Below are 16,983 nucleotides of genomic sequence, written 5' to 3' on the forward strand. Positions count from 1 at the left end.
GTATATGTGTCTATCAGAGGGTGAATTGTCAAGACTAAATATTTAAGTGCCATAGAATGGGTTATGGTAGTAGGTGCCTGGCGCACACATTTGAGTGAGTCAAGAACTGCCACGCTGCTGGGATTTTCACACTCAAAAGTGTCCCGTGTGTTTCACGAATGGTCCACCACCCGAAAGACATCCAGCCAACTTGACACAACGGTGTGAAGCATTGTAGTCAACATGGGCAAGCATCCCTGTGTAACGCTTTCGACAGTTTGTAGAGTCCATGACCCCGACGAATTGAGGCTGTTTTGAGTGCAACTCAATATTAGGAAGTTGTTCCTAATGTTTTGTACACTCAGTGTATACTAATATATATATATATAAGATTACATAAGCAAGATCTTTAACTTATCCTAAGACACTCCCAGTGTATCAGCAGTTTTACTAGTTTGATTACTCATTTGCCAGCAAGCAGGTATTGTCACGCCCTGGTCGAAGTATTTTGTGCTTATCTTTATTTATTTGGTCAGGCCAGGGTGTGGCATGGGTTTTTGTATGTGGTGTGTATGTATTGGGATTGTAGCTAGTGGGGTGTTCTAGATAAGTCTATGGCTGTCTGAAGTGGTTCTCAATCAGAGGCAGGTGTTTATCGTTGTCTCTGATTGGGAACCATATTTAGGCAGCCATATTCTTTGAGTTTGGTGTGGGTGATTGTCCTTAGTGTCTTTGTTCCTGTTGCTGTGTTAGTTGACACAAGTATAGGCTGTTTCGGTTTTCGTTACGTTTATTGTTTTGTAGTGTTTTGTGTGTATTCGTGTTACGTTTGTTTGATTAAACATGGATCGCAATCTACACGCTGCATTTTGGTCCGACTCTCCTTCACCACAAGAGAACCGTTACAGAATCACCCACCACAAACGGACCAAGCAGCGTGTCAACAGGCAGGAGCAGCCCAAAGAGGAGATGCGTAAGAAGGATTTCTGGACATGGGAGGAGATCCTCGATGGGAGAGGACCCTGGGCTAAACCAGGGGAGTGTAGCCGCCCAAAGGTGCAACAGGAGAAGAGGCAACAGAGGCAGCAGCAGCAGGAGCAGCAGCAGCTACAGTGGGAGAGGTTGCACCACCTGGAGAAATGGACATGGGAGGAGGAACTGGACGGTAAAGGACCCTGGGATCAGCCTGGAGATGATTGTCTCCCCAAAGCCGAGCTGGAGACAGCAAAAGCAGAGAGGCGGCATTATGAGGAGCTAGCACGGCAGAGCGGATGGAAGCCCGGGGGTCAGCCCCAAAAAATTCTTGGGGGGGGGCTCACAGGGAGTATGGCTACGCCAGGTAGGAGACCTGCGCAAACTCCCTGTGCTTACCGGGGGGCTAGAGAGACCGGGCAGGCACCGTGTTATGCAGTGGTGCGCACGGTGTCCCCAGTGCGGGTGCATAGCCCGGTGAGGTATATTCCAGCTCCTCGGATCGGCCGGGCTAGAGTGGGCATCGAGCCAGGTAAGGTTGGGCAGGCTCGGTGCTCAAGAGCTCCAGTGCGCCTGCACGGTCCGGTCTATCCAGTACCACCTCCACACCCCAGCCCTCCGGTAGCAGCTCCCCGCACCAGGCTTCCTGTGCGTGTCCTCGGTCCAGTACCACCAGTACCAGCACCACGCATCAGGCCTACAGTGCGCCTCGCCTCTCCAGCGCTGTTGGAGCCTTTCTCCTCTCCTGCGCTGCCGGAGTCTCCCGCCTATCTAGCGCTGTTAGAGCTTTCCTCATCTCCAGCGCTGCCGGAGTCTCCTGCCTGTTCAGCGCAGCCAGAGCCTTCCTCCGACACAGCGCTGCAGGAGTCTCCCGCCTGTTCAGCACAGCCAGAGCCTTCCTCCTCTACAGCGCTGCCGGAGTCTCCCGCCTGTTCAGCGCAGCCAGAGCTGCCAGTCTGCATGAAGCAGCCAGAGCTGTCAGTCTGCATGGAGCAGCCAGAGCTGTCAGTTTGCATGAAGCAGCCAGAGCTGTCAGTTTGCATGGAGCAGCCAGAGCTGTCAGTTTGCATGAAGCAGCCAGAGCTGTCAGTCTGCATGGAGCAGTCAGCGCTGTCAGTCTGCATGGAGCAGTCAGAGCTGTCAGTCTGCATGAAGCAGCCAGAGATGTCAGTCTGCATGGAGCAGCCAGAGCTGTCAGTCTGCAAGGAGCTGCCAGTCTGCAAGAAGCTGCCAGTCTGCAAGAAGCTGCCAGTCTGCAAGAAGCTGCCAGTCTGCACGGAGCTGCCAGTCTGCACGGAGCTGCCAGTCTGCACGGAGCTGCCAGTCTGCAAGGAGCTGCCAGTCTGCAAGGAGCTGCCAGTCTGTAAGGAGCTGCCAGTCTGCAAGGAGCTGCCAGTCTGCACGGAGCCGCCAGAGCTGCCAGTCTGTAAGAAGCCGCCAGAGCTGTCAGCCTACATGGAGCAGCCAGAGCTGCCAGTCAGCGTGGAGCAGCCAGAGCCGCCAGTCAGCATGGAGCAGCCAGATCTTTCAGTCTGCCAGGATCCGCCAGTCAGCCAGACTCTTCCAGATCTGCCAGTCAGCCAGACTCTTCCAGATCCGCCAGTCAGCCAGACTCTTCCAGATCTGCCACTCAACCAGACTCTTCCAGATCTGCCAGTCAGCCAGACTCTTCCAGATCCGCCAGTCAGCCAGACTCTTCCAGATCCGCCAGTCAGCCAGACTCTTCCAGATCCGCCAGTCAGCCAGACTCTTCCAGATCCGCCAGTCAGCCAGACTCTTCCAGATCTGCCAGTCAACCAGACTCTTCCAGATCTGCTAGTCAACCAGACTCTTCCAGATCCGCCAGTCAGCCGGGATCTGCCAGAACTGCCAGTCGGCCAGGATCTGCCAGTCGGCCAGTATCCGCCAGTCGGCCAGTATCCGCCAGTCAGCCAGTATCCGCCAGTCAGCCAGGATCTGCCAGTCAGCCAGGATCTGCCAGTCAGCCGGGATCTGCCAGTCAGCCAGGATCTGCCGAAACCACCAGCCAGCCAGGATCTGGTAGATTTATCTACATGCCTGAGCTTCCTCTCACTCCTGAGCTTCCTCTCACTCCTGAGCTTCCTCTCACTCCTGAGCTTCCTCTCACTCCTGAGCTGCCCCTCAGTCCCGAGCTGCCCCTCAGTCCCGATCTGCTCCTCAGTCCAGTGGGTTTCTGGGTGAGGACTACTAGGCCATGGTCGGCGGCGAGGGTGGACTATCCAGGGACGCGAGGAGAGGGGACTAAGACATTAATTGAGTGGGGTCCACGTCCCGCGCCGGAGCCGCCACCATGGACAGACGCCCACCCGAACCCTCCCTATTTGTTTTGAGGTGCGTTCGGGAGTCCGCACCTTAGGGGGGGGGGTTCTGTCACGCCCTGGTTGAAGTATTTTGTGTTTATCTTTATTTATTTGGTCAGGCCAGGGTGTGGCATGGGTTTTTGTATGTGGTGTGTATATATGGGGGATTGTAGCTAGTGGGGTGTTCTAGATAAGTCTATGGCTGTCTGAAGTGGTTCTCAATCAGAGGCAGGTGTTTATCGTTGTCTCTGATTGGGAACCATATTTAGGCAGCCATATTCTTTGAGTTTGGTGTGGGTGATTGTCCTTAGTGTCTTTGTTCCTGTTGCTGTGTTAGTTGACACAAGTATAGGCTGTTTCGGTTTTCGTTACATTTATTGTTTTGTAGTGTTTTGTGTGTATTCGTGTTACGTTTGTTTGATTAAACATGGATCGCAATCTACACGCTGCATTTTGGTCCGACTCTCCTTCACCACAAGAGAACCGTTACAGGTATGATATGCTGTTTGCTTTAATGAGCCATTGTCTACGCCTTTATCAATAGGAATTCTAAGTAATCCTTATCCCACATTCAGATACCAAACTCCACCCTCCTAAAATGTTCTCATAAACATAACATGTGAAATACAGTATTAACTATTGTACTTGGTGGGGGGGAAGACATCAGAAAAATACTCTTTTGCCTGTTGAGTCAAATGTCAGAAAGTTAAAGTTCCTGCAGCCCTATAAAATATTTGGAGTCATTAAATGACCAAGGATGCTGGAGGTTACCGAAAACCATACTTTATGATGGACAAGTTGTATTTTGTTGATCTGTAAACCTCCAGCATCCGTGGTGTCTTAAAAATCTAACAAAATTGTATTTGTCACATGCCCCGAATACAACAGGTGTAGGCTTGACCATGAAATACTTTCTTACGAGCCCTTCCAATGATGCAGAGATTTATAATAAAAAGAAAAATAGTAATACAAGAGGAATAAAATACACAAGAATGGAGCAATATACAGGGAGTACAATTACCAGATCAATGTGCAGAGAGATGTATGAGGTAGATACTGTACTTTATCTACATGAAGGCAGGGTAAAGAGACTAGGCATCAGGATAGATAATAATAAGAGTAAACTAAAGAACAGAGTAGCGTCAGTATATGATGAGAGTAAAAGTGTGTGTGAATGTGTGTTGATGTTGTGTCCATATGCGTGTGTATGTGTGTCGAAGGTAAGCGTGTGTGTGCGTATGTAGTGTGTGTGTGTGTGTGTGTGTGTGTGTAGTATTGTGAGTGCGCATAGAGTCATTGCAAGAGAGGGTCAGTGAATATAGTCCAGGTAACCATTAGGTAACTATTTAGCTGTCTTATGGCTTGGGGGTAGAAATGGTCTCGGAGCCTGTTGGTCCGAGAGCTGACGCTCCAGTACCATTTGCCGGACGGTAGCTGAGTGAACAGTCTGTGGCTGGAGACTTCAGCAATTTTTATGGCCTTCCTCTGACACGTCCTGAATGGCAGCTGTCCGCACCACCCTCTGTAGCGCTTTGCGGTCGAGGGTGGTGCATTTGCTAAACCAAGCGGTGATGCAGCCAGTCAAGATGCTCTCCATGGTGCGACTTTTTGAGGATCTTTGGGCCCATGACATATCTGACCCCTCCCTGTAGGCTGTCTCATCGTTGTCGGTGATCAGGCCTACCACCAGAGTGTCGTCAGCATACTTGATGATGGTGTTGGAGTCGTGGGTGGCTACACAGTCGAGGGTGAACAGGGAGTACAGGAGGGGACTAAGCAAACACCCTTGAGGGTCCCCCGTGTTGAGAGTCAGCGTGGCGGAGGTGTTGTTGCCTACCCTCACCACCGAACAGTTACAGAGGGTGGTGTTCAATCCCAGGGTCCACAGCTTGGTGATGGACAATGATGTTGAACGCTGAGCTGTAGTTTATGAACAGCATTTTCAAATAGTTATTTCCCCTTTTGTCCAGGTGGGAGAGGGCAGTGTGAAGTGCAACTGAGATTGTGTCGTCTGTGGATCTGCTGGGCGGTATGCTAATTGGAGTGGGTCCAGGGTGTCTGGGATGATGGTGTGATGTGTCTCATGACCCGCCTTTCAAAGCACTTCATAATGACAGCTGTGAGTGCTACGGGGCGATAGTCATTTAGGCAGGTTACCTTGGAATTCTTGGGAACAGAAACAATGGTGGTCAGCTTGAAACATGTTGGGATTACACACTTGCCAGCTGGTCTGTGTATGCTTTGAGAACGTGTCCTGGTGTTCCGTCTGGCGGCCTTGCGAGTGTTAACCAATTCTCAATTTGAGCTTGTCAACTACCCTCACAAACCCCAGAACAAAACTTTGCCTTCACAATAGCACCTCCACAAACCAAATTTCATGAAAGTTTAAACAAAACCATATTGTCTAAGGCCATTGTTTTGTGATGGGTGTTGCGTATCAGGCAGGCAGCTACAGGAGACAGAGAACTTTCTACACTGCTAATAATGGATCCCTGTGAGCCCTGTGCCTCTATGGAGGAAGGTATAAAGACTGGAGGAATGAGATGCAGATGCAGAGCATGACTGCTGAACTCCTCATTATTAAAGTTCAGTGTACGGGTTCAGGGGAGAAAAACAAAGGCTCAAGCTGAAGGTTTCTTTTCTCTCTCACAGACAACCTCCCTGTCAGAAAGAGTTCCCACCCCGGTTCCCGGAGCAATCCCCGGCACGTCCTCTCAGGAGCTGCAGAATGTGTAAGTTTCTTTGTGTCTCCCCCTGCAGGCAAACAGCATCTATTATAATTATGTTGTGATTTTATTTTCAGTCACCCCTCTAGCATGTTGTTAGGAAGGATAAATAAGATGGAAAATAATGAGTCTTCCCATCAATCATTCCTTCTGCTGTCTGTTCACACAGAGTGGTTTGGGAGGAGACTTTGCTGGACAACCTGCTGAACTTCGCTGCCACACCGAAAGGCCTGCTGCTCCTCCAGCAGACTGGAGCCATCAATGAGTGTGTCACCTACATGTTCTCCAGGTTTACCAAGAAACTACAGGTATGGAGAGAGAACACCATGGTGGGGATGAATAGGCTAAATTGAGTCCACTACCCTACTTAGTATTTATAACGCCCAGCTATATACAGTATACAGTTGAAGTCGGAAGTTTACATACACCTTAGCCAACTTTATTTAAACTCAGTTTTTCACAATTCCTGACATTTAATACTAGTAAAAATTCCCTGTGTTAGGTCAGTTATGATGACCATTTTATTTTAAGATTGTGAAATGTCAGAAAAAGAGTAGGGAGAATTATTTATTTCAGCTTTTATTTCCACATTCACAGTGGGTCAGAAGTATACATACACTCAATTAGTATTTGGTAGTATTGCCTTTAAATTGTTTATCTTGGGTCAAACATTTCAGGTAGCCTTCCACAAACTTCCCACAATAATTTGGGTAATTTTCCTGCCTCATGATGCCATATTTTGTGAAGTGAACCAGTCCCTCCTGCAGCAATGCACCCCCACAACATGATGCTGCCACCCCCGTGCTTCACGGTTGGGATGGTGTTCTTCGGCTTGCAAGCCTCCCCCCTTTTCCTCCAAACATAACGATGGTCATTATGGCCAAACAGTTCTATTTTTGTTTCATCAAACCAGAGGACATTTCTCCAAAAAGTACGATCTTTGTCCTCATGTGCAGTTGCAAACCGTAGTTTGGCTTTTTTATGGCAGTTTTGGAGCAGTGGCTTCTTCCTTGCTGAGTGGCCTTTCAGGTTATGTCGATATAGGACTCGTTTTACTGTGGATATAGATACCTTTGTACCTGTTTCCTCCTGCATCTTCACAAGGTCCTTTGCTGTTGTTCTGAGATTGATTTGCACTTTTCGCACCGAATTACATTCATCTCTAGGAGACAGAACGCGTCTCCTTCCTGAGCGGTATGACGGCTGCGTGGTCCCATGGAGTCTATACTTGCGTACTATTGTTTGTACAGATGAACGTGGTACCTTCAGGCATTTGGATATTGCTCCCAAGGATGATTTTCTTTTGATTTTTCCATGTCAAGCAAAGAGGCTCCGAGTTTGAAGGTAGGCCTTGAAATACATCCACTGGTACTCCTCCAATTGACTCAAATGATGTCAATTAGCCTATCAGAAGCTTCTAAAGCCATGACATCATTTTCTGGAATTTTCCAAGCTGTTTAAAGGCACAGTCAACTTAGTGTGTTCTGACCCACTGGAATTGTGATACAGTGAATAAGTGAAATAAGTGAAATAATCTGTCTCTAAACAATTGTTGGAAAAATGACTTGTGTCATGCACAAAGTAGATGTCCTAACCGACTTGCCAAAACTAGTTTGTTAACAAGAAATTTGTGGAGTGGTTGAAACACTTAGGTTGGAGTCATTAAAACTAGTTTATGTAAACTTCTGACTTCAACTGTACACATGCTGGTACCGCTACACTGAATTTGAAGTATAAATGTCTTTTTATGTAGCCTTACTGCCCAATGTATACATCATGTACTGCAAACGTGGGCACAATTCCCTGCTGATTTAATTGACTAGAATTGTTAACATGCACTTCCTAATTACCTTCCTTGTTTGGCGTACATTTTGCTCCAGATTGTAATCAAGCTAATCTATTTTTAATTTGCGCCATTGTTTTGTAATTAGTTAAGAATCTTTACACATTAAATCACTTTGTTTACATTTGTTTACATTTAATAATGTTTTAAATCTTACATTTCAGATTTTAGTCCTATCTGTAGTTAATGCTCATTACTTTGATTCATCCACAATATTGGTGAAAATGTGCTTGGTATCTGAGGCTTAAATTCTGTAGGTCTTTCTTGCGTTTTCCACTTGTTGTTTTACTTTCATCTTTATTTTCAATCAATTGTTTGAGCTAGTGATTTACATCAAATCAATTAACAGAAATACGGTGTATTTATACATCTGAGTGCCATTTCGATAACCCAGAGGATAGAACCATGCCTCTGGCCTAACTAATGTGTTCCCATTTTCAGAATAAACTAATATTCTTCACACAAAGACATGCACACACATACACTTTTTTGATTATGCAAGATAGTAAATAGCTTTTGGCTAATAGCAATCATGGGCTATTCTCAAATCTGTGAAAACGCTTTCCTCCAGGTCAGCCGATGTGAGAAGTTTGGCTACGGTGTGATGGTAACACAGGTAGCAGCAACAGCCCCCGGTGTGGTGGCTTTACACAGTTCTGGTACAGTAATACTACTAGTAAAACAGAGCATATTGTTATACAGTGTTAACACATGAGTTACCCCTCAGTATGTCCTGGCAGGTTTTGTGCAGGCCTTAGTGGTGGAGATATGGTCGGTCCTGGAGTGTGGGAGAGAGGATGTGAGGGTCGTTCACCCCAAGTCCACCCCCATGGACCCCATTGACAGGAGCTGTCTGAAGGTAAATTATTTTGCTCAGATCTTTACAGTGCTGTGTGCTTCAACGTCCATGGTTTCCTCATGCAGCCTCCTGAGGATAATCAGCAGGACAACTCAGCCTTGGTATTCACAGTCAGCCTTTCTTGGCCATCAGGTCAGAGAGAGGACTTACTACAGAGAGTGCTCATGAACAGGATGGATGGTTTATTTTAGTGAGCAGTGCTCTGATTGACATTGGTGTTATGACTGTGGGCCCTGTTCTGTTAGCTATTCATGGTGGGTGGGTCAAAGGTTGAGTGGTAGGTCTATACCATATTCAGACAGGATAGGAACCAGAATGACAAGAAAGACAATTATGTTTTTGTTTTGCTGCCATTTATCCCCTAAATTAAATAACGGGATCTAACAGATAATAGCCTAGCTCTTGTTTTCGGATGTTTTATTTCAATACGGTCTTTTATATTCACCAATCTACAGGAAGTAATCTACTCGGGTATTCACAGTTGGTGTTCATCAGTTTGAGATGATCTAGCAATATGTCAGTCCTCTGATACACCTCCGCAATACACACTGTCTGGAGAACATGTGAATGTAATTGTCATCCCTTTAATCCTTTTTTATTGAAATGCAGTATAGATCTTTAGACTTATAACGTTCCAAGTTCCATTTTCAGCAAAAAAAAAAGCTCTTTGAATAAATAGAATGTAGGAAAGAAACAACAGAAATTGCTGCACCCCAACCTTGTCATAAACCCAAACTCATTTCATCTTGACCTTAGCTTTTCAGAACAACCAAATGATGTATGACTGTTTGATGTATGATGTATGACTGTTTTGACCCCACCCCTTCCCTTCCCCCCAGTCGTTCCTGTCCTTGGTCAACCTGCTGTCCTCCCCCCATGCTGTGTGGGAGCTCCTGGGACAGCAGCCTCTGCCCAACAAGGCTGAGTACAACCTAAGGGAGATGCCCACATCCATTACAGTCAGTCCCGACCCTCACACCCTACCAGGAGAATGCTGGACTTGACATACACTTGTATCTGTTTCCTATGTTGGATATGGTTTTAACATCAGTTTGTTTGGATTATGCTACCCATAAATAAAATGTATTTGCTTCAGATATTTGAAAATGTGAAATATAAGATTATGCAGACAATGTCAAAGATAAGGTAGTACCAAAAGGTGAATAAATGAAGATTGTTCACTCAGGCCATTTACCATTGGAAAACAATGGTCAGTTCCGGTCTGCTTAACGGGGTGGTTCTCTCATAGACACCAATGCAGTAGCAGCTGGGTCTGGTCTGCTTAGTTTATTGAATGTAATGTAACCAGAAAAAAATGAGGGAGTGGGGTGTGTCACTTCCTCTTCTGTCTCTGGTAGAATTTTTTTATGTGGTTGCAGTTCCAGGTTTTGCCATAGGAGGCCACACTTACATAGGTTGTGTGCAAACGCAGCTGTTGTAACATAGTCCTACATGTGTACTTCTACAGACATAGCCCAATCAATAACTACTGCAAACGACCACGATGTAGGTAGAAATGTATTTATCAACCTTTCACATCATCACAATCTTTTCAGCATTTTCATTCTGTGTTGTACCTCTTTGCCACAGGATTTGATTGATAGGCTGATTGCTGTGAACTCAGATGTGAAAATTCATTCACTGTTCAACTACGAGCAATCTCACACGTTTGGCCTGAGGTAAGATCAATACTGTTCTCCGATCTTTCTTTCAGAATGAATGGGTGGTGGGAGCACAAAGGCACAGCAGTGCATGCATTGTGTGGTTTATCATCTGATTGGCCTGATTAGCCTGATCAATATGAGATTGACTCTTTGCTTTATGCTATTTTTATGCGACATCGACTGTCTGAATAATTCCACTGTATAAAAAGAGCTTTTCTCAGAATTGACTCGTATGTTTTCTTAGTTGAATTCAGGCTGTGTTACTGAGTCACTATTTTAGACACAGAGAAAGCAAATTAATATAACACTAAATAATTTTCTACAGATTAGACCCCACGACTGTTAAAGCTACCACAAAGGATATTCCTATTTTTGATAAGTCATTTATTTCATTCTAAACATGATTTGATGTGAGTGTTTTGTTTTGTTTATATCGCTCACATCTTTTGTGAACTCTTCGGGAAAATAATCTTCCATCAACCTAGTGATGTATATGGATTGGAAAGGGCAATGTATTCCACGTTGACTTCAAACAAACACCAGGCTGCCTCAGTGTTAACACGGCTGGCTGGTTCTTTCACTTTTATACACTTCTAGTGGTTATAGACTTGTCACTGGATGACCTCTGCCTCACTATCTGTCTCTCTGAGGAGAGGTCATCATTACTGAGCCACTGTCCCTCCTCACGTCCTCATTTCACCCAACAACTGTCACAGCCGCCTGTGTGTCACTGGACTGGCTGGCAGGATATCACAGGGAGGACCTGTCAGAGTGACGTGTACGGTGTCCATAGGACAGTCTAGACATGTCTAGTCTCTGACAGCACAGCACAGTGTAGATGTAGCAGCTGCTATGTGTTTATGGGTGAGTAAACCAGTTTTCTAGTGGAGGAAGAGTGGATAAATAATGCACAGCACTGTGAGTACAGACCACCTGATAACCATTTGTCAATGCTGAGGGGCTGTATTTATTCTCTGGCATGGAAGTAGCTCTTGGAAATGAGGAAAGTATTTTTTGTTCCACTTCCAAGCTGCCTTACTCAGGCTTGACTGGGTGTTAGCTCACCCACTGTTTTTTAGGGTTTCTCCACGCTAATTGTCCTTGGAACTGAACACAACATCCTCATCTTGAAAAGAACTGTAGATATAGGTTAGATGTTGACCTGCATGCTAAACAATGAAGGATGACTTGGGAAACGGACAGCCTTCAGGACTCACCAAAGCCATTCTGTCTTCCAATGGACGTCAAACTGAATGACTGAAGGTGCCCATCACACTGAGGGCATGATGACAGTTGACAGCAGCACAGAAATGAATCATCTTGCTTTGACAGAATGCTCTATCACAGCCACAACTCACACCTTGCTTAACCAGATCACATCCCTGTGTACCTCATCCCTGTGTACCTCAAAGGGTTGTCTCTAGATTGTTCTCTTACAAACACCTTATTGTTTTTTAACACATTGCCTCTGAAATTTTTCACTGCTTTAGACTTATTTTCTCTCTGCTGTTTTGAATGTTCTGTATTTTTCTGCCAGAGGGACACACACTGGTTTTGAAGTCAAAAGTGAATCCTTAGCGATGGCCGCCCCAGTCAGAAGGAGGGCAAGTCAGTGTTGGTGTTTCAGGGAGCGTGGCGGAAACTGCAGATGAAAGAGCCTGAGCTACATTCTCTTAGGAGGGCCCCACTCAGCTCCACCAAATATGCAAAATGGATCAATTAGGAGACTCTTGTTTTTGAAGAGGATGGCTTCCTGTTGACAAAACGCTGTGGCTGTGTAATTTGCTTGAACGGTTTTATTCAGTGTTCATTTCACAAGTGTCTCAGTAACACGTTGGCTCCCATTTTTCATGCTTAAAATAATGATAATGAATTGCCCTCACACTGCACTCCTTATCAGAGCCTGTAATGATATGAACAAAGATGGAGCTCCTTACTCCCTGAATGCAGAACAAGCATTTATAATGTTTACTGCCTCCTGGCTGGCTTCTACACAATCTTTCACTTGTAGTTAATGATTTGACTGGTGGGATATTTCTGCTCAAGGACTGGATCTTTTTTCCTGTTTACAAGAACTTGCATTCCTGCAGTTTGGTGTCTGTGTTGAAAGAATTATATCTAGAATTGCTCTGAGGGTCCCAAGATTGTTTTGGTCTTGAGTTAAAGAGCAGGCTGCAATGGAAGAACCATTTTGGTTGAGTGCAGCTTCCGTACAGTATGTTGTGTTTGCTGCCCAAATTCTGTTCAGTAGGATTGTGTCACTGTCCCTGTAAAAGGACCAGGCTGATATGAACTGACTGCTAGGTAGAAAATCCCTTCATTATAGCCATTAGAGAGGGACATCTCTGTCACTTAACAATATAACCCAAGGTTGTCATATTTTACTGCTCACTTCCACCTGCCTGTTTTATTTCCCAGCCATGTTCTCCAAAAGTACACAATGTCTCCGTCACATCGCTCCTGTATCCGCTTTCATGATTTATTACTCTCACAACTGCTGCATTAATGTTGAAATCTATTTCCACAACTCAGTTAGGGATTCTTTCTCCCTATTATGCAAAGCCCTCTGGCTTGGTCCTTTGCGGAGTCTGTTAATATACAAGGCAATAAGGCAGGCTAGCAGAAACAAATGCTAGCTTTCATAAGACCTGGGGAAAAGACAACATGCTGTCTGTTGTAGGTGTGTAAGCAGTAGGCAGCTAGACCCAATGAGTTGTCAGAGCAAGCACCCAATGGTTTGTCAGAGAAACATTTGGTTGTGGCTGAGTCATTTTAAAACGATTACGTCTGTACGATCTGTAATTCTATGTCCTTGAGAAGTAAAAATGTGTTTATCTATGTATTTTGGTGTACTTTCAGATTACTTAGTGTGATGTGCTGCAACCTAGACTCCCTCCTTCTTCTGGAGTCACAGTACAACATTTCCGACATGTTGCTGCAATGTCAGAAGGACAACATCACCGATCCATCGTCCGGTGAAGGGTATTTGAAAAGGGTTTTGTTTTCCTGTGCCTCATAGTGGTATGGCAGGCTTTGGTTCCACCGTTAGAGGTTAATCACAACAAAATAAGAAATGGATCATTTGCCTTGTCATGGAAATAAAGCGTAAACAAAAGGCAATTTCCAAAAGGGTGTTTTGAATACCTCCTTAATGGATATTGCAACTGTTCATGAATTGAAATGCTCCATATTGTCCGGTCACAAAATAAATATATTTGCATGCACGCTAGTTTTATTTGTGAAGTGGAGATTTCTCCTCCCATTGTTCCTTCACCCCTCTCCTCTCTCAGAGATTTCATCATTGATGGTCTATCTGTGGAGAGGAACCACATCCTGGTGCGTATGAGTGTGATTGGAGGACCATCGGAGAGGAGACTTCCCCTTAGGGTCCTCCAGAAGGTCAGTGCCCTTCTACTCACACCCCTTGGCCTTACATCAAGTCGAGGAAGTCCTGATGACTGAAGGAATGGTTTTCCAGAACTGTGTGTTACACTTAAGTGCTATCATCTGCATATACAAAAGGTTCATCATGGTAACCTGTTCCAGGGATGCTGTGATCTTCTGTGACCTGGAAAGACATTCAATAGCTTTCAATAGCACCTTGTCTTCAATGAATGTAAATAGCACAGACAAGATGATAAGGATTAGCAAACAAAACTCCATTAACATTTAGAGTACACTGAATCTGAAAAGTAAACCATGGTTCATATGTGATTTATATTCTACATCTTTACATGTGGAATAGCTCAGATTTCACTTATTACATAGCATCTACAGACAATCAGTAACACACCATATTTGTATTAGGCGTGTCAATAATATGAGATACATAAGCTTGTAGGAGTTTGTAAACAGAGATCACATACATTTTAAATGATTATTTATCTTTTTTAGGGCACTGACCCTTATCCATGGCCGATGTTTTCATCATACCCTCTGCCCAAGTATTATATACTGAATCTTCCAAAGACAACCCGGTGTAAACAGGGTAAGATTTACATACTGCATCTTCCAAAGACAACCCGGGGTAAACAGGGTAAGCATTACATACTGAATCTTCCAAAGACTACCCGGGGTAAACAGGGTAAGCATTACATACTGAATCTTCCAAAGACTACCCGGGGTAAACAGGGTAAGCATTACATACTGAATCTTCCAAAGACTACCCGGGGTAAACAGGGTAAGCATTACATAATGAATCTTTCAAAGACTACCCAGGGTAAACAGGGTAAGCTTACATACTGAATCTTTCAAAGACTACCCAGGGTAAACAGGGTAAGAATTACATACTGAATCTTCCAAAGATAACCCGGGGTAAACAGGGTAAATATCACATTATACATTGTCAGGGATTGTGAAAAACTGAGTTTAAATGTATTTGGCTAAGGTGTATGTAAACTTCCGACTTCAACCGTATGTCAGTGTTGTTTAAAAGGTCAGGGTCAAGAAAGAAAAGATATCTCTGATTGCATAATGGAGGCAAAAGTCTCCTGGAAGTTAATAAGAATGTGAATAAATGCATTTGGTAGTCGGAGTGAGCAATGTCTTTTTGTTTTGTCTGTAGACTGTGAGATAAGTGCCTTCCTGTCCTCCACCAAGAACACGGAGAGGGATGGGAGCTGGATGGATACCTGTAGGAGACAGTACTGCAAAGTCATGACCACCAAGTCCAACATTGTCTCAGGGAACAGTGGGTGATATAAAATTATGTTATGTGTAGGGCAATACGTTTTTCTAGACAACATGGTCTAACCAGGAACACCTCTGGGCCCGACATACGATACAGAGATATTCCTGGTCAGGTCACATGGTCAGAAGGGAAAAAACCCAGACCTAGACTTCTGACCCTGAATAGTTTATCAATAAAAACCCTGAATCAATATTTCAAAGTTCTTGCCATTACATGATATGCTACAATCAATACGTTACACACTGTATTTGAGAACGATAGTTCTGTTGGGTTATAACTCATCTGTTTTATATTCAAACCACAGACGGAGGGCACAGTATGTTAACATTTGATAGTCCGTTAAGTTCCCATGAATAAATGGACAATCAGTTTGTCAGTGGATGATCAATTTGTCAGTGGATGAAATGATAGACCCATATTGAGTGTCCTGACAACTAGATAATGAAGAACCAATAGCTCTCTGCATATAACTGCAAGTGTATCAATGACCAATTTGTTAAGATTACTATCTTTCCCACATAAGATTTTCATGTACTGTACTTGTAATTGACCATACTTGTCATGTGTCAACTGTTGCGGTCTCTGAGGGTGTTCGCGTCATTCATTGGTTGCTAATCATCGAAACCGTCATGATTCATTGTGTGTTCAATTGCTTCCTCTGAATGTCAATCTAAAGTAGTTACATTTTGAATTATTTCTTGTGAAGGGATCACGGAGTGCAGAGTAAGAGACTTCATGATTTCTTATTTAATTCAGAGACAAAGAAGCGCCCAGGACGAGGGCCTTTGATGTAGCTTAAATTATAAAAATTGTCTACATAGAGCTTCCTCTCTTCATATATTAGATAAACAAGATGCTTGATTACCTTCCTATTTTCCCAGCTGTGTGTACAGTAAAAGTAGCTCAATTTGTACTTGCATGATGTATCATTGAAGAGAGATGGCTTTTTCAAAGGCATCTGTGATGTTCCTAAAACCCACTATGTGTTTCCTGTATCCGCCCCCAGTCCTGGCTGATCTACTGGAGAAGGCTGTGTCGTACCTTTCTGCTTTGCCATCAGAACGTTTCTTCCCACCTGCGGACTACATAGGTCAGTGTGGCATAGTGAGTGAGTGATTCATCTTGCATTTTTGTGGAATTTGCCTTGAAACTTTCCCAGTGGTGACACATTTATCAATCAAAAGTAAAGAGCAAATTATAAAATGCTGCTATCGGTGTCACATTCGCAGTTTTGTTATCTATAATTAACTGTTTTAATTAGTGATGAGTCCCTGATTTACAGTTGTAGTCGGAAGTTTACATACACTGAGGTTGGAGTCATTAAAACTCGTTTTTCAACCACTCCACAAATTTCATGTTAACAAACTATGGTTTTGCCAAGTCGGTTAGGACATCCACTTTGTGCACGACACAAGTCATTTTTACAACAATTGTTTACAGACAGATTATTTCACTTTTCACTAAATCACTGTATCATAATTCCAGTGGGTTAGAAGGATGATAGGCTAATTGATAGGCTAATTGACATAATTTGAGTCAATTGGAGGTGTACCTGTGGATGTATTTCAAGGCCTACCTTCAAACTCAGTGCTTTTTTGCTTGACATCATGGGAAAATCAAAAGAAATCAGCCAAGACCTCAGAAAAACAAATGTAGACCTCCACAATTCTGGTTCATCCTTGGGAGCAATTTCCAAACGCCTGAAGGTACCACGTTCATCTGTACAAACAATAGTACGCAAGTATAAACACCATGGGACCACGCAGCCGTCATACCGCTCAGGAAGGGGACGCGTTCTGTCTCCTAGAGATGAATGTACTTTGATGCGAAAAGTGCAAATAATAATAATAATATGTTAATATGTTTGGAGGAAAAAGGGGGAGGCTTGCAAGCCGAAGAACACCATCCCAACCGTGAAGCACGGGGGTG

The 16,983-nt window shown here is 44.3% G+C and overlaps 1 protein-coding gene across 4 annotated transcripts in view; it reads left to right on the plus strand.

Moving 5' to 3' along the window:
- tbc1d32 (TBC1 domain family, member 32) overlaps window positions 1-16,983 on the plus strand; it is a 40,721-nt gene that overhangs the window by 11,624 nt on the left and 12,114 nt on the right. For 2 of the 4 annotated variants that reach the window (XM_024377991.2, XM_024377992.2), the window contains 11 exons: window positions 5,925-6,004; window positions 6,168-6,306; window positions 8,413-8,500; window positions 8,582-8,700; window positions 9,540-9,659; window positions 10,291-10,379; window positions 13,224-13,346; window positions 13,655-13,763; window positions 14,259-14,352; window positions 14,929-15,054; window positions 16,061-16,162. In XM_024377991.2, the coding sequence (XP_024233759.1) occupies window positions 5,925-6,004; window positions 6,168-6,306; window positions 8,413-8,500; window positions 8,582-8,700; window positions 9,540-9,659; window positions 10,291-10,379; window positions 13,224-13,346; window positions 13,655-13,763; window positions 14,259-14,352; window positions 14,929-15,054; window positions 16,061-16,162 (1,189 nt within the window). The remainder of the gene's footprint in view (window positions 1-5,924; window positions 6,005-6,167; window positions 6,307-8,412; window positions 8,501-8,581; window positions 8,701-9,539; window positions 9,660-10,290; window positions 10,380-13,223; window positions 13,347-13,654; window positions 13,764-14,258; window positions 14,353-14,928; window positions 15,055-16,060; window positions 16,163-16,983) is intronic. The other 2 variants (XR_002948480.2, XM_024377993.2) reach the window with 2 other exon arrangements.

The sequence above is a fragment of the Oncorhynchus tshawytscha genome, linkage group LG18 (genome assembly GCF_018296145.1).
Source record: "Oncorhynchus tshawytscha isolate Ot180627B linkage group LG18, Otsh_v2.0, whole genome shotgun sequence".
In the NCBI taxonomy this organism is placed as follows: domain Eukaryota; kingdom Metazoa; phylum Chordata; class Actinopteri; order Salmoniformes; family Salmonidae; genus Oncorhynchus; species Oncorhynchus tshawytscha.